Here is a 12,491-nt window from a genome sequence, read left to right as displayed (position 1 = left end):
ATACTCAGCTAGGGTGACTATTATCTGTTATCTTGACACGCCTCCCATAATAAAAGGCTAAGGCAGTTTTGGGCAATTCTTGTTTAGTGCCCATTCACAGTACATCCATTTTTATAAAGTTTGAAAGGACAACATAACTGGCTATATTGCTTTTTATCCTTTCCAGACTGAGATTTCTTGTATTAGTTGACGTTCCTTGTTTGAATTCCCTTACTTAATAAAAGCAAGCAAATGTGTGAATGTACAATATTAATTTGCTATTCAATTATCATACCTGCTTGCTCAAAAAGAGACAATATTAGGCTTATCATGCTTCCAAATAAATAGGACTGAAGTATAATTCCAGATGTAGAGTCTTCTCTTTAAACTCTAGAAAGTTATAATTCTGATAATCATGTTTATTGCACTACTGCTTAGGGTCAAGCAAGATCAGGACCCCCACTTTCCTGGGCATTGTACAAAGGATAGCTGACAGTTCCTGCCCTGAAGATCTTAAATTAAACAAAGAAGCCAAAGGGTAGGGGAAAGGGATAGAGCATACAAGCAGAGTGGTCAGTATGACAGGGCAAGTATAATGTTCTCTTGAGTCTTTTATTAACTAAATTCCATTAAGAGGTGATTTCAAATGAACAGTCTGTGGAAGGGGGGAAGGATTAGGGAAATGGAGCAGGTGAGGAGAGAAAAAGGTATGAGGGACATGTGTGGAGAAAAGACTTAAATATCTGACTCCAGAGGACTTGGTATTCTATTATGTCCTTCTCCTATTTATAAGTGTTGTTACTACTTTAACTGGTTGGCATGCCAAACAAGTTTATTTTATAAGCTCAGGCAGTGGTATAGAGATAATGTTAAGATGTCAGAATTCTTATGCTATTGCTGCTTTAACTTATTTTCAGAGTTAAAACATTCTTTGTCCATTTAACTAAATTAGTTACCTGGTGACCACGGTCAGGTAAATTGCTGATTCATGAGCATTCTTGGACACTTTGTATTTTTGGCTTCCTGTCTCTGCAGTGTCTCTAAACATAGTCTCTTTTGGGGTTTTCTTTGACAGATCATTGGATTTGGCTCTGCCCTCCTTGAAGAGGTAGATCCCAACCCTGCAAATTTTGTTGGTGCTGGTATAATACACACAAAAACCACCCAGATTGGATGTTTACTACGTCTTGAACCAAACCTTCAGGCACAGGTACTTGCTTTTTGTATCTGCACGTTAAATATAAGTTCTGGTTTACAGAAACTGAATACAGCTTACCTTACCAGTGCATCTGACTACACATAGCTTACCTTTAGTAATAACTTACAATAGAAGTAGTTATGTGATCTCAGACTCAATTGTCAATGTCAGTAAACATAGGTTAAAAACTGAAGCAGCTGGTTCTGGCTTTGGGTTTCAGCAGGCTACTTTCCAGTGGCATCTGCTGTTTTGCTTGCATGCTCACATGTGTTACTCTGATTTTTATCCTGTCATCAAACTAACTCCCTTAATATGCAAAGGACACTTAATTAATCTCAATAGTTTTTTGTACTTGTTTGAGAGCCTCTTGAAAGTTAAAAGTTTCTTACTACATTTTCCCTTCATCTTAAAAAAAATGAATTTTTTTGCCCCCTCTGTTTCTAAATGAATAAAATATATATCTCTGCTTCACTCTTTGTGAAGCAGCAGAAGAAGAATGCAACTCTGTAGAAATAGTGTTTGCTACTGTTGTAAAGTCAAAGGGACCACATGTGACAGCTGTGTTTTTATATTTCCTGGTGATATATGGGGGAAGGAGGGGATTGAAGAAAATCTGTATTTTGGGAGGTTGTTGATTTTCAGAGGTAATGAAATGTATTGCCTTGAGAATCCATGTTTTGATTACAAATCTCTGCTTCCCGAGTTGGAGGTTAGTGAGAATACCTTGAGGAGATCAAAAGCAATTCCTCCTCTTTCTGCTACTGAGTTACGGGCTTTCAAGAATTCTTTGTTTGTCAACACCAAAGTATGGTAACAGATTTGAAATTTCGTGATAGGTAATAAAAAATTATGTATTTTTAGAGTTAGATCTGGGGAAAGCCTGGGGAAAGCCTGGTGGGAGAGGTATGTTAAACACTTTCAGAGCTCAAAGGACCTTTCCTAGCAGATGTTAAATATTGTTTGTCTGAATGTCAATGTCTCACATGAAAGTTACTAGCCACTGCTCAGAACATGACCCAGTGGCATCTGTACTTTGGCTTTAAGTGCTTTTGTTACTTAATCTGATAAGTCAGTCTTAATGCAGATATGTTTTACTGTTGCCTTTATAATACATAGATTTTTTTATGTGCTCTTTTTCAGATGTATAGACTCACACTACGAACAAGTAAAGAAACCGTATCTCAGAGATTATGTGAACTGCTCTCAGAACAGTTTTAATAGTAGCAAGATCAGTCCAGTTTCTCCATTTCTGCCATAGTTGTCCTCATCCTACTGCAAATAATGTCTTGTACGTCAGTGTCTAAGTACTGCAACATTACCCACCATCAACTCCCTGCCTTAAGTCTTGTCCCTTTCATATGAAATTAAGGATATAAAATGTACGGTATAAAAGGACTTCTAGATCTAAAAAAAATCATGTATTTTTAGCTTATGCCATAGAAAGGATGTGGGAGGTGCCTGAGCTCAATTTTTTTTGAAGTTGGGCTTTTAAAATGTTAACAAAAGGGAAATGGATTATTTTCATTGAAATGCCACTGTATATTGCTGATAGCATGGTGCTTTAGTGCCTTTACTAAATGCACCTTTCTGCTTTGCGCTAAAAGAAACCAAATGTAAAGTTGAGTAAATTTAATACATATGTTAGCTTAAGATCAGATTAAGCAATCTACAAGAAATTGATATGACGCTTCTGTTCTGGATTAAGATCTCCAGAGTGATGTGACTAGTTGACTGAACTTATGAGTGGAGTTTCTTAAAGCTATTGGAACCAAGGTTATGATGGGTAGAGAGGACAGATTCCGAGGTATGTTTTTTTTAAATCTTGTTGTTCAGTCAGAACACTGCCATATCACACAGTAGAATATATTGCTTAGTCAATGTAGTATAAATATTCAGTTGACTTCTACTGCACATGTACATTTTTATAAGAGGAGGGGGATGGAAGAAGTTGAAAATGAATTGAATGGGAAATGTGTTCGAGTCAATATTAGGTTATTCATCTATACCATCTATTTTTTTCACGTTGAGAAAAGCACTACCTTTGTGTTCCTGTTCAGAGTCAAATGGAGCAACCGAGGATAGAAAGGTTGTCCATTTATTTCTATGTTCCCTGTCATATTGTTCCTTTGTAACATTGATGGCATAGTTAACACTGCATTAGTCACGGAGAGCAGGTTATGATCATGCGATACCACAACAAAAGAGAGAGCATAAGGAGAAGTCATCCTATCTGATCTGCAAGTGCATCTGAATTTTAGGAAATGGAAGCACAAGATCTATTTTTAAACAATATTTACTCAGATAACATTTGTTTGCTTGGCGCTGAACAATTAATATCTATATAGTTCCTTCTCTGCAGTGCAGAGAAGCATAGTAGTGGTGAGATGAATCTCCTACAGTCGGTTAGGCATGTCTGTTGGTTTCTTTTGAGGTTGGGAGTAGAAAGGCTACAATCAGCTTTTACAGTGGCTTTCCCAACTGTATGTATTGCTCATTGTTCTACCACAGCAAAGATTTGCATCTTCTCTGAAGAAATCAATTAAGCATAGTTATCCTGTTTATATCCTTCAGACTTAAGTTATCGAAGCAGATTGGGCTCTGTCTGCAGTTGAATTGGCAGCTATCAATAGTAGGAAAGTATGGGACTGATTTTAATGCGAAGGAGCATGTCTATCACCACTGGAGTCACAAGTTACAAGCATCCCCACACACTCAAGCCCTGTAAAATTAATCTTTAAGTCAACATATCACTGTCTTTCGGTGTATACGTTTGTAACCAAGCACCCCATACCATGATGGCTTGAGATGCAGTACTTATCAGATGTTGGAAACGCATATGAAATGAGGCTTCTGTTATCATGCAGCACAGTGTACTTGTGATAAATTGCGTTCTGCATGACTGAACATGCTTGTGACTTCTTACTCAGGCAGTGGAACTGGAAAGGAATGAACTTGGTTTAATCAAGGGCCAATGATATATTTTGAATGCAAGTTAAAAATGAAAGACACAATCCTCCAAAAGCAACTCGAGATTGTGGATGCCACAATTTACGGGAGCCCAAGTTGAGACTGCTTACCAGGGCCAATTTTTCTGGCAGTGTTGAGTACCTTTGCCGAAAATTAGCCCCTTTAGGGTGTCTCCGGTTGGGCACCAAAAAAAACCTTTAATCACTTCTCGTACAAGCAACTTTGTCTAGGTAAACAAGCACACTATGCTAAACTATTTTCTGAATGTCAGTTAAAAATAAAGGACAGTAATTAAGACCAATGAAGTCCCAAATGACCCTTTGTTGAGGGGTGGTGGTCCCAAGAAAGTCCTTTTAATGGGCACATTTTAGTACCCTTGGAACCCTATGCTGTTGTTTGCTCTATTATAAAATTTTGAGATATTAAACCATGCTATGTTAAAGTTAGTGCTGCAGCAGATGCAAGGAAAGAGCTGCTATTTCATTCTTCCAAAACCTATTGTACATCTTTCCCTCTTGAAATACAGATCCTATACTTTCATTAAAGGACACCCTGGGACACTGTTGTTGTTGTGTACTGTTTTAGTTCACTTTGCTTTGGTTCAAGTTGTGGTGAATTCTGTATTAAATGTAGGAAGGAGAAGGATTTATACATATCTTAGAATGCTGGATGTATAAAAAAAATCAAGCTTTATTCAAATGTCCACAATGTGATGGATGAGATGGATCAAGAGTCATACTAGCAGTGTTGTGAACAAAACTAAAGACAAATGTTTGCTTTGTGGAATGATGGCTGGACATACCAAAGTGACTGTGTCCTCTCCCAAGCAGTTTATGCAGTGAAAACAGTATTATTGTTCAGAGTACAGTATTAGGCATTGACATATGAAAGTAACTGAACAGCTAGACAGAGTATTGTGCACTTTTTGATCTACACTCCAGTGTGTAACACGGTGATCATGACATTTGTATAAATCAAAAGAAAATTCTGATGACTTGAAGGATTTTCTTTATTATGACTATATAGACTATTAAAAAAATGCATCAAAAGAATTATCTTGAAATGAAAAATAAATGGTTAGAACAGTAACCATATACATTTATCCTGTCGTCCGTATTACTTTCCTGTTTTACAGGGGAAGGGGGAAATGTTAAAAGGTATTTGGATGTAGTACATCAGTTTATTTTAAAAAAACTGCATTGTACTCTGTCTGCAAAACAAAGGCCTTCTGCTCCTACATATAATGTGGGAAATAATTATATAAATGTTATATATATTTTGAAAAGTGACTTAGGGTTAGACTTAGTGGTAGTAACTTGGGGTTCTATAATAATCTCTTAGAATCCTTTACTTGAAGCCAGACTTGAGGTCTGCTTCTGAATTTCACATGGTGACCAGTTATTACAAATTACTTCATTTGAAACTCTGTATAGGAATTGGAGGAGAGGATCATAAATCAAAATGACCTGGACAAACTGGAGAAATGGTCTCAGGTTAATAGGATGAAGTTTAATAAAGACAAATCCAAAGTACTCCACTTAGAAAGGTACAATCAGTTTCATGCATACAGAATGGGAAGCGACTGTCTAGGAAGGAGTACTGCAGAAAGGGATCTAAGGGTCAGAGTAGACCACAAGCTAAATAAGTCAGACACTTGCCAAAAAAAAAAAACCTCCTCCACATGATTCTGGGATGTATTAATAAGAGTGTGGTATGCAAGACATGAGAAGTGATTCTTCTGCTCTACTCTGCGCTGATTAGGCCCCAGTTGGAGTATTGTGTCCAGTTCTGGGCACCACGTTAAAAGAGATGTGGAGAAATTACCACAGGTCCAGAGAAGAGCAACAGAAATTATTAAAGGTCTAGAGAACGTGAACAATCAGAGAAGACTGAAAGAATTGGGCTTGTTCAGTTTAGAAAAAGAATTCTGAGGGGGGACATAAGTTTTCAGGTATCTAAGAGGGTGTTACAATACAAAAAGGAGGGAAAAAATTGTTCTCCTTGGCCTCTGATGATAGGACAAGAAGCAATGGGCTTAAATTGCAGCAAGGGAGGTTTAAGTTGGACATTAGGAAAAATTTCCTAACTGTCAGGGTGGTTAAACACTGGAATAAATTGCCTAGGGAGATTTTGGAATCTTCATCATTGAAGATATTTAAGAGCAGGTAAGATAGATGTCTAATAGGGGTGATATAATATATATGGTGCTTGGTCCTGCCGTGAGGGCAGGGGACTGGACTTGATGAAGGGAGGTCCCTTCCAGTTCTAGTATTGCATGAGCTCTAAGACAATCGAGCTCACTCTCCCGTGATAGGTCTTCAGTGCCAATACACTACAGGAATAAAGTAATGAAAATATCTCCAAGTAAGCTGATGGAATGCTGAATACACACAAGGGCCAGTCTAAAGTAGTCATTTTTTTGATCCCATCACCACTTCATTTACCTATGTCAAAACTCTTTCACTGTGGTGCAGATTTTCATACTAAGTTTTTTTGCATTATTCTCATCAGTTATGATTTGCCAAGTAAATTGTGCAGAGTTATAAAAAGTTGCACTCCTTTTACACACTGTCACTTACGTGACATTGCAGGTAATTGATTTCGAAGGTCTGTGTTTTTAAGAATTGTTGAGTAGCCTGACCCTAAATCTAATGGAAGCTCCAGATGCTCATCTATTCTAAAAATCAGGCTGTTAATTCAGGTGCTCCCATTCTCTAAAATATTTTGTTCTGTTTACAGTTACCCATAGTAAGTAATAAGGATATGAATGGTTAACTGATAAGTATCATCCTTATTGGGTGATGCTTTCCAGTTATGGTTAACCACTGGAGGCTGCTTCATCCCAACAGGGCCTGTTACAGGCACGGTGCTGCTTCAATGCCACCAGAGCTGCCCCTGTCTGTGGTGGGCCCAGCCCGATGGGAGCAGCACACTGTGGACCCAGCTGGAGTAGCCCCCCACACATGGGTGGAAAGGAGCACCCCCCCTGCCCTTCTTTATGTGGTTGTCTGATAAAACAGAACTTTAAACTGATTAAACAGGATTTTACACTCAAACCAGTGAGATGTCCTGTCACTTTGGCCTTTTGACTGTACAACTATGGGTTACATTCTTGACACCAGTAGCCAAACCACAAGCACAAGTTCTCAGTCTGGCTCTCACCAACGCAGATCCCCGAGCAGTGTGACCTCGTGCCCCTGCAAGTTTTGATTAATCTGAGCCCAAAGGAAGTCTCTCCTTCTTTTACCTACCCACTCCCTCCCATCTTCAGTACTAATATTCCAGCCTGGGTCCTTTAAGACAACAGACCTATATGGATCTCATGTGGAAAGGGATGATAGATTTATGGGGGTCTCCTATCCTGCATATATGCCTTTTGAGGATACCGTGGTTGAATGCCAGCCTATTCATTTCGGTTACATCTACACTTCATAGCTATTAGTTATCCTTCGTCTACACAAGCTGCCCGTTATTTTGAAATATTTTTCAAAATAATGGTCGTGCTATTTCACCATCCCAGTAAACCTCGTTGCACAAGAAGTAAGGGATGGCTTGAAATAGCGTGTTATTTCGAAATGTGGTGCTCTGTAGACATGCCACATTTCAAAATAAGCCGTTTTGAAATAGGTTCGAAATAAAATACGCAATTTGCATAGTGCAAATTGCGTATCTTACTTTGAGGGTAGGGTGCTGTGTTGACACATCCTTAGACACAAGTGGGGCTCGGAACAGGCGAAGATACAGTCACTCCTCCCCCCGACTCAGGAATGTGAGCATAGATACAAGCCAAATGAAAATCAGTGGAGGAAATCAGCCATCTGAATCAGGCTCAAATATTTAAATAAAATGAACTTTTCCACTTAAAATGCTGTTACAGAGCAGTTCTGTTGCTACCCTAAATAAGCTGTAGTTAATTGTCTCTCTTCCCCCTTTCCTGAGAAGGTATGATGTGCATGGCTACAAATTCCTATGCCTAAATTATGAAAACTACTGGGCTTATGTCCTCGGATGCTGCTGTGGCATGACCCTCTCCCAGCTACGTTCTGGAGCAATAGAATTTTCAACTTCTGACCTCAAAATGTGTACAAAGAAGAGAATGTTCTTGGACTTGGCTATGAATCTGGAACAAACCATTCTCCACAGAGAGCCCCTGAATCTCAGTATAATCAAACCCAAACATTAAACTCCCATCAAACTCTTTTTAATTGTACGGAAATAATACAACACTAGCCTCCCCTGCCTGTAGAGGGTGAGAGTGTGTGTGAAAGCACAAAAGATACTAGTAGCGGGAATAAAAGATACATCAGTAAGAGTATGTCTAGAGTGCCCTCTAAAATCGAAATAAGATATGCAATTTGCTATTTTATTTTGAAATTTGTTGCATCTACATGGTGCCAAATTTTGAAATAAAGCACTATTTCAAAACATTCCTTATTCCAGTGGTCCTCAATGCAGTGCCCGTGGGTGCCGTGGCGCCCGCCGGGGCATTTATGTGCGCCCGCCAAGTGCTCGGGGCCAGTCCTGCTCTGGGCACGCGGTGCTGGTCCCGGTCCCGAGTGCATAGGTGGCCCCGCCCCTGGGTACGCAGCGAATGGGCAGGCCCGGGTGCATGGGGAGCACCGGCCCTAGGTCTGTGGCAAATGGGTGGCCCCACCCCCGGGTACGCAGTGCATGGGGAGCGCTGGCCCTGGATGCGTGGCTATGGGGGGGGGCACTAGCCCCGGGCATGCAGTGAATTGGCAGCCCTGCCCCCGGACGCGCAGCACATGGGGTCGCTGGCCCTAGATCTGTGGCGCATGCGTGGCCCCGGCCCTGGGCGCGCAGCACATTAGTGGCCCCACCCCCAGGCACCCGGCAGCTCCAGAAGGTTGGGGACCACTGCCTTATTCCTTGTGCAACGAGGTTTACAGGGATGTCAAAATAGCCTTGCAGCCTAGACGTACCTTAAAAGGACATGTGCTTGTTGCTGTGGCAAATGCCTCCTCTTCTGAGAAACGTGGCTGCTAACCCTTTAAGAGTTGTTGGAGCCTGAATAGGATGGGCAGAGTAACCGAGATCCTGAAGTTAGCAGGTCTGGAGTCCTGGGAAAGGTGGGAGTTAGCTAGTCAGTGTGTCTGCTTTGAGGTGGTGAAGGAAGAAACAAGTCAGTGGAAAAGCCTGCAGACTGAGAGGGGTAAAGGAAATTAAGTTCCATAGATGGAAAGGAAATTAGGATGTAATCAGAAATGGCGAAGTTGCTTGCACAAAGCATGGTTAAGGATGGCATCGCGGCTGCCATAAGAGAACTTGTCAGAACACTTTATTGCATGGATCAGTCTTTACTCCCACTTTCTAATATTTGATTTCTCCCCAATTTTCTTCATTTTCAATTTTGTTCCATTAAATTTATACATGGCCAGGTGGCTTCCTCATTAATTCATTTGTCATGAAACCCAGGTTCAGTAAAAGGATCTTTACTCTGTGCCAAAACGATTGAGTTCAGAAAACTGTGAGGAGAGGCTGACAAAAGTCAGGGCTGAGCTGAAGTGACTGTTGAGTAGAAGAATAGGATTTTATTTGTATGCACTAGGGCTCGGAGAACATAAGAATGGCCATACTGGGTCAGACCAAAAGTCCATCCAGCCCAGTATTGTGTTGACCGACAGTGGTCAATGCCAGATGCCCCGGAGGGAGTGAACCGAACAGGTAAGGATCAAGCCATCTCTCTCCTGCCATCCATCTCCACCCTCTGACAGAGGCTAGGACACCATTTCTTACCCATATTGGCTAATAACCATTAATGGACTTAACCTCCATGAATTTATCTAGTTCTCTTTTAAACCCTATTATAGTCCTAGCCTTCTCAACCTCCTCAGACAAGGAGTTCCACAGGTTGACTGTGTGCTGTGTGAAGAACTTCCTTTTATTGGTTTTAAAAGCGTCACAATGACCCACTGTACCCAAACACACACCCTTGTATTGGGAGTAACATGACTTTGGCCTCTCAGGGACAGAAGAATTTGTAGTCTTCACCCTATTTTTAGATGTGCCTTTTCCCATTGATTGGCTGCCTTCCCCAATTGGTCCTCTTTGGGCTGAGAACAGCCAATCAAAGCTGCTGCAGGAAACAGAGTGCTTTTGCTGCCCTATTCTTCCTTAGAAGCAGACACACGTTGGCAGGGGAGAGGAAGCAGCAGATACTGTTTACTTAAGAGGCAGCAAGGATACAGCACTCAGGGCAGCCTTGCAATTTCCCTCTGCGCTACTGTGGGGAAAAAAAGAGTGAACTCCCCCTCCCCACCCTGCTACTCAACAGTTGCCCTAGGTCTGACGTGGAAGGTAAAGTAAAGAGTTTCCACAGTTGAGGGAAGAGTCAGGGTTTAAGGGACAAGCTCATAGATTCCAAGATCAGAAGGGACCATTGTGATAATCTAGTCTGGTCTGCTGTGTAACACACAAATAAAACTTCCCCAAAACCATTCCTAGCACAGATCTTGTAGAAAATCATCCAATCTTGAATAAAAACTTGTCAGTGATGGAAACTCCACCATAATCCCTCAATTTCCAGCCGCTGGGTGAAGTTATGCCTTTCTCTGCTAGACTGCACAGCCCATGGCTAAGTAGTTGTTCCCCATGCATATATTTATAGCATGTAATCCATCTAGTCACCCGTTAACCTTCTCTTTATTAAACTAAATAAACTGAGCTCTTTGAGTCTAGTCACATCAGGGCATGTTTACTAATCCTTCAGTCATTCTTGTGTCTCTTCACTGAAAGGTGTGGTTGAGGGGGCAGAGTTCAGGTAGTTCTGGGAACTGGGACAGATATCAGGTCTGGAGGTACAAAATTGTGAGAATGGGACTGCATGCTTCTGGGGCTGGGGGAGAAAGAAATTTTGCTATACTTTGTTGCTCTAGGTTGTGAACATTGTTTTAAATGAGAAATGGAACAGGAAACTATTGAAGGATTACACAGATGACACCACTGCTGTGCTAGCTTTTTATTAGCAATTTATTGAACATAATTTGAAAATGCATCTCTAACCCATAAAACTGCAAGTGAGAGTGCATGTCTTGATAAAAGGCACTGAACAGCTATGGACAAATTGTGTTAACAGATCCCTCTGCTCTCTTCAGTTCTGGCTCCTCCAGGCATGCCTATACTAGGGAATTATTTTGAAATAACTCCCAAAATAACAATTTTAAAATATGCTTATTCCTCTTCCCAAGCAGGAGTTATTTTGAAATAAGCCCTTTATTTCCAAATAATGGGCTTGGTAGTGTGGACGCTCGCCTGTTATTGCACAATAACTCCATAGTGTAGACATGCCCTCCTACAAAAATGCCTCAACCGACTTCAACTGTCCATCCTGCCAAACTGTCCTGCAACTCCCAAGCAAATTACTGAAACCTCTACCTGTCTGACAAGAGAATCCCCACGCTTTTCTAGCTGTTAAATTTTCCTGTAATAGCTCCCATTGGCACTCACGCGCCCCGGAGATATGCCTTAATCCAACCCTCCCCTCTCTTCAGAATGCCTGCCTCCCAGTTTGCTATGTAGTTGTCGACAAACCCCTTTAATATCCATCTACTAACTCACTTTAAGACACAGTGAGCACACTGGACTCTCCTGAAATCCCCTCACTACAGAGCACCCCACATGTGCCAGCTTTTCCTTTTTTAGCAGAATATTTTTCAGTTGTTGCTCATCCAAACAGTTCCCCCAGCCTGCTATTTCACTGCCATGTATAACGTTTGTGTCTTTCTATAGTATTCATGTGTTGGCAGATATGTTGTCTTCATCTGTGACACTCTCAGCAGACCATCAACACTCATAAGTAAGCATGATGACCTCTCTCCTGGATATCATACCATTCTCTCACTCCCTGGCCAGCCCCTTGCTTCTCTATTCTCTTCTCTCCCAGCTATTCTTTGTAGATGTCATCCACTTAAGACATTGGCTAGCATTCTATGGATTAACAGATCATTTTGTGAATTTACAGGAACACTTCAGCTGTTTACAATAGAAAGTGCATTCTCACCCAATTGCCACTTGAACATAGAGGTAAAGAATTAGCAGTTCATCACATATTATTTGAAAGCACAAACCCTTCATTAGTATATAGTACACAATCAGTCAGGCCAGCCTTCAGCATTTGCTTAAATAATGCCCTGTGCAAGCCAGACACCTCTGGATCCTCCCCTTCAGCCCAAAAATTTAGAAATAAATTATTCACATCATTCTAACCCTATAGTTATCTGTACTCCAAATAGCTGCCCTGGTCGTGTCCCAGAAAGCTGGCCCATGTAATCAGCAGAAGTAGATATGAGAGGTCATGGTAACGAACAGTCATTGTTTGCAATGTTGT

At 41.0% G+C, this 12,491-nt stretch overlaps 1 protein-coding gene across 5 annotated transcripts in view; it reads left to right on the top strand.

Annotated features, from left to right (window-relative positions):
• AP2A2 (adaptor related protein complex 2 subunit alpha 2) overlaps positions 1 to 4,709 on the top strand; it is a 106,999-nt gene extending 102,290 nt beyond the window's left edge. For all 5 annotated transcript variants that reach the window (XM_089778687.1, XM_075928223.2, XM_089778686.1 and 2 more), the window contains 2 exons: positions 1,055 to 1,189; positions 2,318 to 4,709. In XM_089778687.1, the coding sequence (XP_089634813.1) occupies positions 1,055 to 1,189; positions 2,318 to 2,395 (213 nt within the window). In that variant the 3' untranslated portion in view covers positions 2,396 to 4,709. The remainder of the gene's footprint in view (positions 1 to 1,054; positions 1,190 to 2,317) is intronic.
• The last annotated feature ends 7,782 nt before the right edge of the window (positions 4,710 to 12,491 follow it).

Source organism: Pelodiscus sinensis, chromosome 5 (genome assembly GCF_052426305.1).
Source record: "Pelodiscus sinensis isolate ZL-2025 chromosome 5, ASM5242630v1, whole genome shotgun sequence".
Taxonomy (NCBI): Eukaryota; Metazoa; Chordata; order Testudines; family Trionychidae; genus Pelodiscus; species Pelodiscus sinensis.
This window is presented reverse-complemented; position numbering and strand designations above follow the sequence as displayed.